Genomic DNA, 16,580 nt, shown 5'->3' with positions numbered 1-16,580 from the left:
CAATATAAAAATAAATCTCTCTTTGGGAAGCAATTAGGTCTTGAAAGTAAAAAGGAAGCAGCAGAAATCAGCTGTTTCTTTTCCTTGATTGTGTTTATTGAGGAGCTGGCGAAGATGATTGCTGAGGGTAGGGCAGTGGATGTTGATTACATGGACTTTAGTAAAGCATTTGACAAGGTAGGCTGATCCAGAAGATTAAAGCACATGGTATACGCACAGACTTGGGAGATTGGATTCAAAATTGGCTTGGCCATAGAAGACACACGATAGTGGTGGAGGGGTGTTATTCTGACTGGAGGTCTGTGACCAGTGATATTAAACAGGGATCAGTGCAGGGACCGCTGTTGTTTGTGATATATATAAAAATGATATGGACAAAAATGTAGGTGGGTGATTAATAGGTTTGTAGATGACGTGAAAATTAGCAGATTTGTGATGGTTATGAAGGTTGTCAAAGGATACAGCAGGATAAAGACCAGTTGGAAATACAGGTGGAGAAATGGCAGGTGGAGTTTAATCCAGGCAAGTGTAAGCTGTTGCACTTTGGGAGGTCAAATGTAAGAAGTATACAGTAAATGGCAGGACTCTTAGGAGCATTAATGTACAGAGGGATCTTGAGGTGCGCCCATAGTTCCTTAAAAGTGGCAACACAAGTAGGTAGGATGGTAAAGAAGGTGTGCAGCACATTTGCCTTTATTGGTTAGGACACTGAATATAAAAGTTGGCAAGTCATGTTGTAGCTGTATAAAACTTTGGTTAGTCCACGTGGAGTATTGTGTGCATTTCTGGTTGCTGCATTACAGGAAAGAATTGGAGGCTTTGGAAAGGGCGCAAAAAAGGTTCACCAGGATGTTGCCTGGATTAGAGAGTATTAGCTATCAGAAGAGGTTGGACAAACTTAGTTTTCTAGGGAGTGTTGGGGAGGGGGGGGTGGGGAGCGACCTGATAGATATATATATAAAACAAAGGGTAGATAGAGTATATTCCAAGGGTGGAAATGTGAAATACTAGAGAACATATGTTTAAGGTGAGAGGCAGATCATTTAAGGGAGATTGCAAAGCAAGTGTTTTGCACAGAGAGTGTAGGTGCCTGGAACACGCTGCCAGGGGTGTGGTGAAAGCAGATATGATAGCAACATTTAAGAGGCTGTTAGGACAGGGACATGAACAGGCAGGGGATAGAAGGATGTAGACCATGTGCAGACAGATAGGGTTAATTTAATTTGGCATCATGTTTGGTGCAGACATCATGGGCTGAGGAGCTATTCCTCTGCTGTAATGCTCTATGTTCTCTTTTAATGTTGATCTTTCGAGCTTCAGCATCTCATTTCAGAGGCAACAAAGTATAGACTGTTGATGCTTTATTTCCACATCCCAGAATTCTTAAAACAAGAATCATTGCAAAGTAGCCATGTGTCTGGGCAGGAGTGATTTACCATTAGTCCTGTCACCATGGAAAAGCGCATTTTGCTGAGACCACCCATTAGACATAGTAATTTGTGCAAAGTGTCAGTTACTGGTAAACTCAAATCCTTAAGGGAAGAGAATGTATAAAAGAGAGTGATTAAAAAGATAATGTTTTTTTTTCCTCCATCTGGGGTTCCCACTTGGAATCTGAAGTATTTTGCAAGCAGTAAATAAACCCAAAGCCAAGTGGGCACATTGACATTTCAGTTTGAATCTCAATACAGAATTGAACTGAGGGCTGAAGGAAGAATCTGAATGTACTGTAAGTGTTTGAGGTTTTGATTCAGTCTTTGTGCTCATAAGTGTACTTCTGTGTTCAATACATCTGCAGACATTCATACTGCACCTTTGATGTTCAATTATTTTTAGGCTTGTGTATTATTATACCAAAATGAAATAGTATTTTGGGCCCCATATCTAAGGAAGGATGTACTGGCATTGGAGAGGGTCCAGAGGAGGTTTATAAGAATGATCCCCAGAATGAAAAGGTTAACATATGAGGAGCATTTGATGGCTCTGGGTCTATACTCGCTGGAGTTTAGAAGGATAAGGGGGATCTCATTGAAACCTATCGAATATTGAATGTCCTGGATAGAGTGGATGTGGAGAGGATGTTTCCAGCAGTGGGAGAGTCTAGGACCAGAGGGCACAGCCTCAGAATAGAAGGATGTCCCTTTAGAACAGAGATGAGGAGGAATTTCTTTAGCCAGAGGGTAGTGAATCTGGAATTCATTGCCACAGACGGCTGTGGAGGCCAAGTCATTGGGTATATTTAAAGTGGAGGTTGATAGGTTCTTGATGAGTAAGGGCATCAAAGGTTATAGGGAGAAGGCAGGAGAATGGGGTTGAGAGGGAAAAATAAATGAGCCTGGCCTAATTCTGCTCCTATGTCTTATGGTCTTATGGATTCATGGAAGGTTTATTAGTGAGAAGAACACAAAGCTTGATGGGTAGCAGTAATAGATAACAGTGAATGTGATAAACTCCTGGGTATAATGTAATTTTGTATCAATGTACAAATTTTCTGGGCAAAGCTTGCAGCTGCTTTCACAAGAGAGGGGAATGATGTCAATGTTATTTTTAAGGGGGAAGAATTTGAAACACTGTATGGGACAAGCATAGTAAAAGATAAAGTACTACAGTGTTTGCAACCTTGAAAATGGATAAATTACCAGATCCAAATGAAATATATCCCAGCCTATTAAAGGGAGGGAGGGAATTCCACAGGCTCTGCCCATCATTTTTAAATCATCTTTGGCTACAGGAATAAGTTATGAAATGATCCAGCACAGAAACAGGTCCTTCAGTCCACCATATCCATGCTGATCATCAATTACTCTTCTACATTAATCCCATTTACCAGCAATTAGTCCACAGCCTTCTATGTCTTGACAATTCAAGTGCTTCTTAAATGTAAGAGTACCCGTTTCCACCACACAGCTGGGCAATGCATTCCAGATTCCAATCACTCTGCAAATGGAAAAAAAATGCTTTCTCAGATGCCCTCTAAGCATCTTCCCCCTTAACTTAGATCTGTGTCCTCTAGTATTTAACATCTCTGTAATGGGGAAAAGTTTCCTGCTATCTAACCTGTCTATGCCTCACATAATTTTGTATATCTCTGTCAGGTCCCCCTCAGTCTTCTCCATTAAGGCATAATCCTGGCGAATCTTCTTCAGTGCAATTGTGTGCTTCCTAAGATGTGGTGATCAGAAATGCACATAGTACTTCAGTTGTGGCCTAACCAATGTTTTATAAAGCTATATTATAACCTCCTTGCTCTTATATTCTAGGCCCCAGTTAATGAAGGCTAGTATCCCGTACACCTTCTTTATCTCCACTTTATGCCCCTATACTACCCCCCTCAGGGATCCATGGATTTATATTGCCAAGGTCCTTCTGTTCCTAGGGTCCTATAAATCATTGTGTATGTCCTTCCAAAATGCATCACTTCACAATCATGGAACAAAGAATGGCCAAGTGATTGAGAGAAGGAGGAAAGCTTTCAACATTTTTTGTTCATTTTCAGGATCTGAGCATCACTGGGCATTTGCTGCCATTGAGAAGATGGTGGCAAGTCACTTTCATGAACCACTTCAGTCCTTCTGGTGAAGGTACTCCCATAGTGCAGCTGGATACCAGGTTCCAGGATTTAGACCCAGTAATGGTGAAGGACCAGCGTTATATTTCAAAGTCAGAATAGTGACTGGGTTGGAGGGGAACCTCCAATTGATGGTGTTCCCATGAACCTGATGCCCTGGTCCTCCTTGGTGGTGACTTTGGGAGGTACTATTGGAGTGGCATGGACAAGCAATGGAGGTGCATTTTGTAGACACTACACAGTGGCCACTAGTATTGGAGAGTAAGAATGTTTAGGGTGGTGGATGGGATGTCAATCAAACAGGCTGCCTTTTCCTGGATGGTGTTGAGCTTCTTAAGAATTGTTAGAGCTGCATTCATCCAGGCAAGTGGAGAGAATTCCAACCTGTTCTTAACCTGTGCATTCTATATGTTGGAAAGGCCACGGGGTGTCAGGAGGTGTTAGCTGCTGCAACCTACCCAGCCTCTGATTTGCTCTTGTAGCCAAGATATATATATGTGGCTGTGAGTTTTTGGTCAGTGGCAATAATGGTGACCCTGGAGGATTTCAATGATGGGGGACTAAGTGATGGTAATATGTATTGAATAACAAGGGTGGGTTTGGATTCTCTCTTGTTGAAGATGGTCATTGCCTGGCACTTTTAAGGCAGGAATGTTATTTGCCACTTATTGGCCAATGCCTGAATGTTGTTTAGGTCTTGCTGCATGCAGGCATGGACTGCTGCATTTGCTGGGGAGCTGCAAATAGAATGGAATATTTTACAATGATTGGCAAACTGGTCTTATGATTGAGACAAGATTATTGATGAAACTGCTGAAGATGGTTGGGGTTAGGACACTGCTTCTGTAATGATTTTCTGGGGCTGGGATGATTGACCTCTGAAAACCACAAACATCTTCCTTTGCCTGAGGTATGACTCTAACTATTGGAGTGTTTTCCCTTTGGTGCCCATGGACTTCAGTTTCATCAGGGCTCCTTGATGTCATACATGGTCAAATAATACGTTGATGTCAAGGGCAGCCATTCTCATCTCACCTCTGGAATTCAATTCTTTGGTCCATGTTTGGACCAAGGCTATGATGAGGTCTGAAGCCAAATAATCCCGACAAAACCTAAACTGACCACTGATCAGTAGGTTATTGATGAGTAGGTTTTGCTTGATAGCACTGAACAATAATTTCCATTACTTTGGTGATGTTTGACAGTAGACTGATTGGGTGATAATTGATTAGATTACTCATGCTTTTTGTAAGCAGGATGTATCTGGGAAAATGTTCGCATTTCTTGGTAGCTGCCAGTGTTGTAATAATACTGAAACATCTTAACTAGGGGTGCACCTAGATCTGGAATGCAGGTTTTCGATATACAGCAAAGGTGTTGTCTGGTGGTGGAGCCTTTGCTGTATCCAGTGCTTACAGTGGAGTGAGTTGAATTGGCTGGAGAACAGCATCTTTGGCGATGTGGATCTTAGGAAGAAGCTGAGATGGGTCATCTTATTTAGAACTTATGGCTGAACATAGTTGCAAATGTTTCAGTCTTATATTTAGAACGCACATACTTAGCCCTGCCATCATTGAAGATGGGGATATTGTCGGACCCTCATCCCCTCACTAGCTGTTTAATTGTCCACCACTGTCCATGACAAGATATGGTAGAACTGCAGAACTTTGATCCATTGGTTATGAGATTGTCTAGCTCAGTCTATTGCATGTTATTTTTGCCATTAAGGAGGATATAACTGGTCTGTTCAGATGGACAGAAAAGTTGCCAGTGGACTTTAATCGAGAGAAATGTGAGGTAATGGATTAGGGTAGATACAAGACAATAAAATACACAATAAATGGGAGGATATTAACTAGTCTAGAGAAATAGAGGAACCTTGAAGCATACAATACATCCACAGATATTTAATGGTAACAGGACAGGTAACCAAGGTATTTAATAGGGCATATGAGATTTTTTTATCCAAGGCATAGCAAGTAAGGTAAAGGAGGTTATGATGGAACTGCATACTACACCAGTTAGGCTACAGGCTGAGTACCTAGTCACCAGATTTCAGGAAAAATGTGACTGCACTGGAGACAGGGCACAGGTTTATGAGCATATTGCCAGGATTGAAAAATTGTAGCCAAAAGGAAAGATCGAATACGCTAGGATTATTTACTTTTCAAAAGAGGAGACTGAGAGACTTATTTGTGATGTATAAAATTATGAGAAGCCAAGGTAGAATAAATAGGAAAGACCTATTTCCCTTAGCAGAGGGGTCAAAAACCAATGGGTATAGATTCAAAGTAATTGGTTGGTGGATTAGAGAGGAGATAATGAAAAATGTTTTCCCCCATAGGACAGTAAGGGTGTGAAGGCAGAAACCTACAACCCATTTAACAGATACTTGGATGTGAACTTGAAAAGCAGTGACTTGTAGGGCTATGTAGCTAGTACTGGAAAATGGAAATAGGCTGTGTGTCTTTTTTTTGTACCAGTTTTGATATGATGGACCAAATGGCCCCTGAGTTGTAAATTTTCCATGATTCAATAAAGACTACACAGATTAACCCCCAGCAAAGGCTATTTGTTGGTAATCAATGATGTTTCACTGTAGATTCAGGTAGTGACACTACATCTAGGAACTACATTGGCAGCACTTCTCAAACTCATGACCTACCAAGAAAGAAAGCTACCTACACCAGAAGGACTGCAGCAGTTCAAGAAGATGGTATGGGCAATAAATACCGGCCTTGCCAGTGATATCTAGATCCTGAAAAATGAATAAATAAAAAAGATCTCACATGGGTAACAACAGCCTGAGGTAACAAACTGACTGGTGAATCCTGCCAACAGTTCTATTTATATGTGGAATCCAGAGGAAAGAGTTTGTGGCATCCTTTCAAAACACTACTGGTGTTTCTCAGATAGAGACAGTGATATGTGAGGAGGTTTGATACGGAGCCTGTTTCATCAGGGAAACAAGTACAAGGCTTCATGGCAACATGCTTGATCCAGGTACAAGCACCTATTAGAATACATCATTGTACAAACAAAGTTCTGCAAGAACGTCAGAGATAAGAGCTAATGACTATTAGACTAACCACCTAATTGCTCCACCTTAACTCCAAAATGGCAATGGCTACAGAAACACTGTAGACTCAAAGACACTAGGACTGAAGATTCTACTCAATCACATCTCAAGGCCAACTTGGAGACACAAGAAAGACTGCAAATGCTGGAAATCTGGAGCAACACACGAAATGCTGGAGGAACTCAGTGGGTCAAGCAGTATGAAGGGTCCAGATGAAGGGTCTCGATCCAAAACGTCGACTGTTCATTTCCCTCCATAGATGCTGCATGACCCGAGTTCCTCCAGCATTTTGTGTGTTGCTCAAGGCCAATTTGCCACTTCCAACAAACGAGCTATAGAGTGTACACAATGCCTGGACTGCCATAAAGTCAATCATAATTAACACCTCAAAGAGACTCATGGTTTCTCCACCAGAAAATACCAAGACTGATTTAATTAGAACAATTAGGAGATCCAGGAGCTGATAAATTGTAGATGCAAGATGTTCATGAATGCAAAGCACCAATCACAACTCAAGGAGGAGAAAACAGATCTACAAGCACCTGAAAGCCAAGGTCTATCAAAAATCTTTTGATTTAAGTGTCTGTAAACACAAGTTTGAAACTCACAATGGCAGTGTTCATTTAAATGCAAATATATAATACTGGAATAAAAGCTAACTTCTTTCATGATGACCTTAAAACTACCATTGTCAGGAAAACCCCATTTGATTCATGGAAGTGGGTGAAAAGAGCACAGGAGATTCAGTAACTCATTGCCAAGTATAACATATGTGGATTTTTCAGCATCATTGAAACTGAGAGCCAAGAAATGGAAAATCCCTGAAGGACAGTGAGGCAATCAGCACCCACTGGAAGGTGCATTTAATGATCTCCTTAACCAAGACTCTGCAAGTATGCTTGATTTTATTCTGACTGGCAAGAGTTGCAGACTACTCTTTCCTCTAAGCCTTCTACCAGTTACGCCAAAGCTATTTCCAAAATTTGAAACCTCTGCTTAGGTTTGGCTTCTCATAATTTCATATACTTCAATCAAATCTTGATAATGAACTTTAAAACAGGTCATGAAAGGGGCATTAAAGACAACTTTTTAATGGATAGCAGTCAAAATGTTCAAGGAGTGCAGATTCTACCTCATAAACATTTTTAAGTTCTTTAAGGAAGTGACAAACAAATGGATAGCTTGTAGTTCTAGGAATATTCTATATTTTGATTTCTAGTAGTCATTGGAGTAAAAGATACCTATTAAAACCCAACATTTCCAGACAATTGGGAATGGTGAGAAACCATCTGGAGGTACGAAATAACAAATACTGAAGAGGAGGAATGATCTGTAGAACATAGAACAGTGCAGCACAGGAACAGACCCTTCAGCCCTCGGTGTCTGTGCCAACCATGATGCCAATCCATTCCCTGCCTGTTCATGAACCTGTCTAATTGCCTCTTAAACATTGCTATTAAATTTGCTTCCATGACTTCCCTTGGAAGCACGTTCCAGAGACTACCACTCTCTGTAAAACAAAACTTGCCTCATGAATCTCCTGTAAACTCTCCCCCTCTCACCTTAAAGTTGTGCCTTCTAGTCTCTGACATTTCCATCCTGGGAAAAAGGCTCCATTGACCCTATCTATATCTCTCATAATTTTGTATACTTCTAACAGGTCCCCCTCAGCCTCCGAAGCTAAACAAACTCTCCTTACAGGTAATACTCTCCAATCCAGGCAACATCCTGGTGAACCTCTTTTGCATCCTCTCCAAAGCCTCCAGCTCCTTCCTGTCATGCAGGGACCAGAACTGGATATCTATAATAGCAAATTTTTGATAATCCACTATCCAATTGTTCAGAAAGCCCAATGGGTTGGCATTTGACTCAATGGATGCTGGTTTCTGCATTCTCTTTAGCAAACTAGAGTCCTGGTTCCTGTGCTCCCTTTAACATACCAGGGACCCAGTTCCCTTTAACATACGGTGGGGGGGGGGGGGCGCAGTTCCCAAAACGGCCACTTATATTGCACCTTTTGTCTCCACAGATGGTCCTTGACCCACTGACTTCTTCCAGCTTTCTATTTATATCCCCATTTCCCCCATTCTCTTTATATTTACCACGTTCGCTGGTATATACATTATACCACTGTGTAACATTTTTTAAAGTGAATTAAAAGTGTGTTGGTGTATGAATTGGTGCAGAAAACCTGCCAGTCCTGCGCTACCAAAGCCCTGAGCAAGCCTGATTAACAGAGTTTTACTGCACTTTGCAAATAATGAAATGTTTTTGAATTATTTTCACGGTTGAAATGCAGGAAAAGTGACTGCAAACTCCCATTAACAGCAATGTAAAAATGCCCAGATAATCTGATTTAGTGTTGTTGAAGGGTAGATATGGAACAATGCAATAAACTCCCCTTTTGTCTCCTTTTATCCATGAGAGAGGGCAAAAATTAGCACCTGATCCAAAAGACAGGACCCCTGGCTTTGTAGCACTACTTCAGTGCTACACTGGAGTATCACGAAGAGTTGTGCACTCAAGTCTCTGGAAAAGGATTTGAATGTATAACCTTCTGACCTGGAGGAGAATGTGTTACCTCCAAGCCACAATTGACACATGAGCATCTAAGAGGAGGCACAGTGACATGGAGGAATGTTTGGAGAAGCTTGAGATACTTGGGCCAAAAAATGCAGGGGATGAACTCGAAAGACAGTACCGTCAAAGTGGAACCAATCCAGGGCTGGAGAATTAGGAACTGGCAGATAAAACTGAACATAGATTTTTTTTAAAAATACACTAAGGGTGAGGTGGTATCCTCCAGCATGGTTTGAGAAAGGGCTAAAAGTCCTAGACTCAGCGCAGGACTGCAATCAACAGAGTCAACAAATAGTACGTTGAACTAGTAAAAATTCAGGACTGGTGTCAGCAGCATTGACATTTGGCTAGACTTTCAAATAACCTCCGAAGTAAGACCCCGGGAATCATTAAAGAAACAGCTACTGAAATGGTGGGTTATCTAGTGTTCTGGATGGATGAAATAAAGTGGGATTTTGGTCAACTGCATTGGGAACAATGAAACTCGGGAGACAAAGCAATACTGTACTAGCAGGGAACTTATAATAACGGCTGTTGGACTAAAGCAGAACTTGAAATACTAAAGTAAGGGGAAAGGCCAGCCTCTCCGGTTGTATATTTAACTCCAGTCAGACTCGGTGTAATCCTACTCCTGCACCTGTTCTATCATCGGCAAGGCGGCCCAGTGGAGGAGTGGTTCCACCGCCTGTTGATGTTCATTAAACAGCCAACTGGAGCAGAAATGCAAAACAAACCTGACCAGCGTTAAATGGGACTTCTCAACCTGTCGATTAGAATGTAATTAATTAACAGATTTTGGAAATTGCAACAACTTTTTGGCCAGATTTTGTTATTTGGATCGCTCTGGCCCGCCAACTCGCTGCACCTTCCACTGTTCCAACTCTTCAAGCAGCCAAGGGCCGGGCGCCAGATTAAAAGTTTACACACCGAAACCCATCGGGAATCTCCTCTGACCTCCATCCGTGTCCTAGTTTTTGCGAAGCAGATCTTGTGTGAAATTCTTTCCCAAGTTACATTTCTGGCCAACCTTGTTTGTGAAGCCCATAACCTCAGTGATTGAATTCCCATTTGGAATCCTTCGCTCCACACTGCACCCACCGATTTCAGTGTTAACTCCCAGATCGGTTCGACTATGGAAGGTCCAATTCAGCCGCCCTTACCTCCGGGAAGAGTTGCGGTCCCACAGCCCCCGCCCTCGGGATCCACCGTGATCATAAAGGTACGCTTGGTGCAAAGTCTCCAAAGCCCAAAATGCGCCTCCTCGCAAGTGGCGTTGGACATTTCGAGCCTGGGGCTGAGCACAGCCCAGTGATCGGTGCTGACCGCGACCACCGTTAAAATTACCCCGACCGCCACGAAGCAGGAGGTGAGTTTAATCTTCCCCGCTTTATCCTCCTCCATTGTGCCGCTGGAGACTTTAGCAGATCTTGTCTCTATTGCTTCTCGCTCAGTTTGCGCTCTGACCCCACCCCGGTTTGATGCGCGTCAGCCTGGTGGTAGCGAGAGCCTCAACCAAGGTGTAAAGTTTCTAAGCGCCTCTCTATATCTGGACCTCTGCTCTTGTTGGCTGCCTGAGTGCCCCCGCACGAGTCACATCCCCAGAACGGAATCCATTCGGGCCCTCGCACCAAGTTTTGACATTTCATTAGTTCTGACAGAATGGCGTTTGGACTTTGGGCTCTACTGTTGGTGGGTTTGTATGGTGTGACAGGAGGAGGGTGTGGGGACTCTGAGGTGGCAATCCGGAGACAACCCTCACAGCTGAAGGTCCTCAGGCGGTTATTTATTACTAAATGGTGTAAACGGAACTCTGGACTGCATTTGGACTGGATGTCCAGGTGCCTTATCTATTTTTACTTTCGGGATTTGGGCATTGTAGTCTAAACCCATATTTATTGCTTATCCCTAATTAGCCTCAAGAAGATGGAGGTGAGCCACCTTCTTGAACAGCTGTGTATGGGTCTTCTGGCCATGGTACTTCCACAGTGCTAGTGGGTAGTGAGTTCCACGATTTAGATCTCGTGATAATAAAAGAATAATGATGTATTCCCAAGGTGGGATGGTGTGTATCACAGACGGTAGCCTGCAGATACTGATGCTTCCATGTTCCTCCTACTCTCATCCTTCTTGGCAGGTAATGTCTGAATAGCTCTGTTGTCCATTTTGTAGTGGCACTGTGGTGGAAGGAAAGAATGTTTAGGGTGGTGGATGGGGTAATAATCAAGCAGGCTGCTTTGTCCTGGATCATGTGAGACTTCTGGGTGTTGTTGAAGGTGCACTTATTCAGGCCAGCAGACCTTGTATGAGACTGCATGGGAGACTGATCCAAAAGGTTAGAGCCCATGAGATCCAGGGCACGTTGGCAAATTGTTCCCAACACTGGTTTGCTAATAGATGGCAGACAGTGATTGTGGATACTTGTTTTTGTGATTGGAAGCCTATTACCACTGGTGCACCACAGGAATCAGTGCCTGGACCCCTACTATTTGTCATATACTGTAGTAATCTGAATGCAGGAGTTATGGTTAGTAACTTTGGAGATGATTCAAAAATATAGTGATGTTGATAGTGTGGACGATAGTCTTAGGCTGGAAAATCGATAAATACAAGATAAGCCTTTATAAAATGCTGGTTCAATGGCAAATGGAGTGTTATGTCTAATTCCAGGTACTACATTTTAGGAAAGAGCTTTAAATTGGGTGCAAAAGAGATTTAGCAATATGATTCCGAGGATGAAGGGCTTTATTTGTGTGGATGGACTAGAGAAGCTGGGGTTATTTTCCTTGGAACTGAGATTTAAGATCATGAAGAGTCCAAACGGAATAGGAGAATAAACTGTTCTCAGTGGCAGAGGGATCAAGAACTAACAAACATAAAATGAAAGTGATTGACAAAAGATTTAAATTGTCATGAATAAAAAGGGATTTTATCCAGCAAGTGGGACTCTCTCCCAGCAGAGGTAGAAAGAGGCAGATGCAATTGTAATTTGCTAAACCAAACTGGATAATTATCTGAAAGGAAACTATTTCCAAGGCTGGGGAGTAGGACTAACTGGAGTGCTTTTGCAAAGGCCAATATAAACTTGATGGACCAAATGGCCTTCTTCTATTCTGCAACTTTTCAAACCCATATGTGGAATTATTTTTAAACTGGCTGCCCACTCTTACTATGAAGACTAGATCAATCTACCTAAGCAATAACCAGAGCTGGGTTCTAGTTGCAGGAACACAATACTTCACTCAACTCTCCATCCCAGTGTGGGGGATGGAGGAAGAGAAGGAAAGAGAGCAGATACAAAACCCTGTGCTCATCTAGTACTTGCCTTCACTGGAGAGGTAACCAAAAACTTTGAGAGGTGAATTTGTTGCTGGATATTGAAGTCAATTTAAAGGTCTCAATTCTGGGTAAGATCAGTAATTGTTCATGAAACATTCCTGGTTTCTATGGTTAAGATCCACTTGAGAATCTTTATATCTGCTAAATATCTGCTAAAAGCTGTGATTCCTTCTTCAGTTTGAATTTTGTGCTGAGTTGTAGTGTCCATTAGATACTAGACTGCACCATGCTTAGAATTGAATATTGTTCCTCTTTGCAGTCAGGAGAAGGTTGATACACAAATGGACCACTTCCTTTATCTCAGTAGCCACCTCACAGAAAAGTCTGACATTGATGGAAAGTTCACTATTACCTTCAGCGCACTAGCACGGCCTTTGACCAACTGAGGGGAAAAGTGTTTGAAAGTCAAGACCTCAAACTTACCAGAAAACTCATAGTTTCCTGGACAGCAGTCACCCCTGTCCTATATGTTTCTAAGATTTGGACTTCCTACAGCAGAGGTACATTCTACCAATGCTATCTTTTCAAAATCATCCAAGTCCAACTGATAGGTTCAATGAACCAACGTTAGTATCCTTTCCCAGGTGAACATCCCTAGCACAGAGGCCCTAGTTTCACTCAGTTGGCGGCATTGAGTTGGGCTCATTAATCGCATGTTGCACAATAAACTCCTGAAGGTTCTGTCAGCAAAAAAATTCTCAAGTGGATAGAAGAAAAGATTTTAGGATGTTTTTAAAATCTCCTTGAAATCTCAACTTCCCCACTGAATCCTTGGAATTCCTGTCCTTTGACTGCTATAGAAGGGGCATTCATAATGGCATTGAATACTTTGAGTCTGTGCATCAGGAGAATACAGAAAGTAGGATGAATGACAGAGGGGGCACTGACCACCCAAACCATCTCTTTCCTCCCTTCCCTCCACCGCCCCCTCCCCATCAAAATCAGGCATTCTTGCCCAATTTCTAGAAGAATCAACAGGTCTCACATCGGCCTTATCAGTCAACACAGAATCAGAGTGAAAGTAAATCATCCTCAACTCTGAGGAACCACATAAGAAAATGAATACAGAGTTTAGCAATCGCTCCATCACGGGCAAAACTCTCCCCACCAACAAGGACATCTTCAAGAGGTGGTGCCTCAAGAGGGCAGCATCCATCATTAAGGACCCTCACCATCCGGGGACATGCTCTCTTCTCGCTACTACCATCAGGGAGGAGGTACAGAAGCCTGAAGACCCACACTCAATGATTCAGGAACAGCTTCTTCTCCTCTGCCATTAGATTTCTGAATGATTCATGAACACTACCTCGTTATACCTTTTTTTGCACTATTTATTTATTTTGTAATTTATAGATTATTATGTCTTTGTACTGTATTGCTGCCACAAAACAACAAATTTCACATCATATGTCAGTGATAATAAATCTGATTCTGATTGTGAAATGCCATTTTTACAGCATTGTAAATTTGATAAAACTGCACAAGGAAACTGGAGCATTAGTCAAAGATTGACATTGCCAAAGAAAGAGATATGTGGATAGCTGATCAAAAACTTGATAAAGAGGTAGATCTGAAGATGCTCGTTACAAGCCAGTTACAATAGCAACAGATTTCACACAGTAGGTGGAGGGAGTGGTGAAGCACGCCCTGCTCCACCAGGAGCGACAACACCCTTGACCACTGCTATACTACCATCAAAGATGCCTTCTGAGCCACCCCTCGTCCTCACTTTGGGAAGTCAGACCACCAGGCTGTGCTCCTTCTCCCTGCATACAAACAGAAACTGAAACGGGAGGATCCGGTACGGAGAGTCGTGCAGTGCTGGTCTGAGGAAGCAGATGAGCTCCTGTGTGACTGCTTTGAGACAGTGGACTGGTCCATGTTCAAAGACTCAGCTGCCAGCCTTGATGAGTATGTCACCACCATCACGGACTTTATCAGCAAGTGTGTGGAGGACTGTGTACCAAAGAAGACAATACGGGTGTTCCCAAACAGGAAACCATGGATGAACCGGGAGATCCACTCTCTACTGAAGGAGAGGACTGCTGCACATAAATCTGGTGATCCTGATCTGTACAAGAAATCGAGGTATGACCTTCGGAAAGCAATCAGGGATGCCAAGAGGCAATACCAACTCAAAATAGAGTTCCTGACCAGCCGCCAGTTATGGCAGGGCTTACATGCCATAATGGGCTACAAGACAAAGTTGGGCTGCATAGCTAACAACAGCGCATCCCTTCCTGATGAACTTAACGCATTCTATGCGTTTTTTGAATAAAAGAGAAGTGGATTGTCACCATCCACCCTGACAGCCACCAACGCAGCTGAACCTGTGATCACAGTGAAGGACATAAGATCAGTCTTCCGGAGACTGAACATGAGGAAAGCACCTGGCCCAGATGGTGTCCCGGGCCGCGTGCTCAGTTCTTGTGCTGATCAGCTGGCAGAAGTATTTGCGGACATATTCAACCTCTCCCTGCTTCAATCTCAGGTTCCCTCCTGTTTTAAGAAGACCACTATCATCCCGGTACCAAAGAAAAGCAAGGTAACATGCCTCAATGGTTACCGACCAGTGGCTCTGACATCCACCATCATGAAGTGCTTTGAGAGGTTGGTCATGGCACGCATCAACTCCAGCCTATCAGACAACCTGGACCCATTGCAATTCGCCTATCAGCAAAACGGGTCTACGGTGGATGCCATCTCCCTGGCCCTACACTCAGCTCTGGAGCATCTGGACAGTAAAGACACATATGTTAGACTATTGTTTATTGACTACAGCTCTGCCTTCAATACAAGAATTCCAAGCAAGCTTGTAACCCAACTCCGAGACCTAGAACTCAACACCTCCCTCTGTAACTGGATCCTTGACTTTCTAACAAACAGATCGCAATCAGTGAGGATAGGCAGCAATACCTCCGGCATGATTATTTTCAACACTGGTGCCCCACAAGGCTGTGTCCTCAGCCCTCTACTCCCTATACACTCATGACTGTGTGGCCAGATTCTGCTCTAACTCCATCTACAAGTTTGCAGATGATACCACTGTTGTAGGCCGTATCCCAAACAGTGATGAGTCGGAGTACAGGAAGGAGATAGAGAGCTTAGTGGAATGGTGTCATGACAACAACCTTTCCCTCAATGTCAACAAAACAAAAGAGCTGGTCATTGACTTCAGGAAAGGGGGCGGTGTACGTGCACCCATCTACATCAATGGTGCTGAGGTCGAGAGGGTTGAAAGCTTCAAGTTCCTGGGAGTGAACATCACCAACAGCCTGTCCTGGTCAAATTACGTAGATGCCATGACCAAGAAAGCTCACCAGCGCCTCTGCTTCCTCAGGCTAAAGAAATTTGATTTGTCCCCTTTGACTCTCACCAACTTTTACCGATGCACCATAGAAAGCATCCTATCAGGATGTATCACGGCTTGGTACGGCAACTGCTCTGCCCAAGACCACAAGAAGCTGCAGAGAGTTGTGGACACAGCCCAGCGCATCACGGACACCAGCCTCCCCTCCTTGGACTCTGTCTTTACCTCTCGTTGTCTTGGTGTAGCAGCCAGCATAATCAAAGACCCCACCCACTCGGGACATTCTCTCTCCTCTCCTCTTCCATCGGGTAGAAGATACAGGAGCCTGAGGGCACGTACCACCAGACTTGACAGCTTCTACCCCACTGTGATGAGACTATTGAACAGTTCCCTTATACAATGAGATGGACTATGACCTCATGTCACTTGTTGTGACCTTGCACCTTATTGCACTGCATTTTCTCTGTAGCTGTGACACTTTACTCTGTACTGTAATTGTGTTTACCTGTACTACATCAACGCAGTTTGTACTAACTCAATGTAACTGCACTGTGTAATGAATTGACCTGTACGATTGGTTTGTAAGACAAGCTTTTCACTGTACCTCGGTACAAGTGACAATAATATACCAATACCAAAGTGCTAGATGTTTTAATGGGATGTTTTGCCTCTTGTGATCTTGCATTCAATTCTAGTTGCCCCATTAT

The 16,580-nt window shown here is 43.0% G+C and overlaps 1 protein-coding gene across 1 annotated transcript in view; it reads right to left on the bottom strand.

Annotated features, from left to right (window-relative positions):
- Positions 1-10,628, bottom strand: part of LOC127580041 (voltage-dependent calcium channel gamma-1 subunit-like) — a 37,709-nt gene extending 27,081 nt beyond the window's left edge. Inside the window, exon 1 of the mRNA XM_052033185.1 lies at positions 10,388-10,628. Coding sequence (XP_051889145.1) covers positions 10,388-10,628 — 241 coding nt within the window. The remainder of the gene's footprint in view (positions 1-10,387) is intronic.
- Between the last annotated feature and the right edge of the window lie 5,952 nt (positions 10,629-16,580).

Source organism: Pristis pectinata, chromosome 18 (genome assembly GCF_009764475.1).
Source record: "Pristis pectinata isolate sPriPec2 chromosome 18, sPriPec2.1.pri, whole genome shotgun sequence".
Classification (NCBI taxonomy): Eukaryota; Metazoa; Chordata; class Chondrichthyes; order Rhinopristiformes; family Pristidae; genus Pristis; species Pristis pectinata.
Note: the sequence above shows the minus strand (reverse complement) of the source record. Positions and strands in the feature narration are given on the sequence as shown.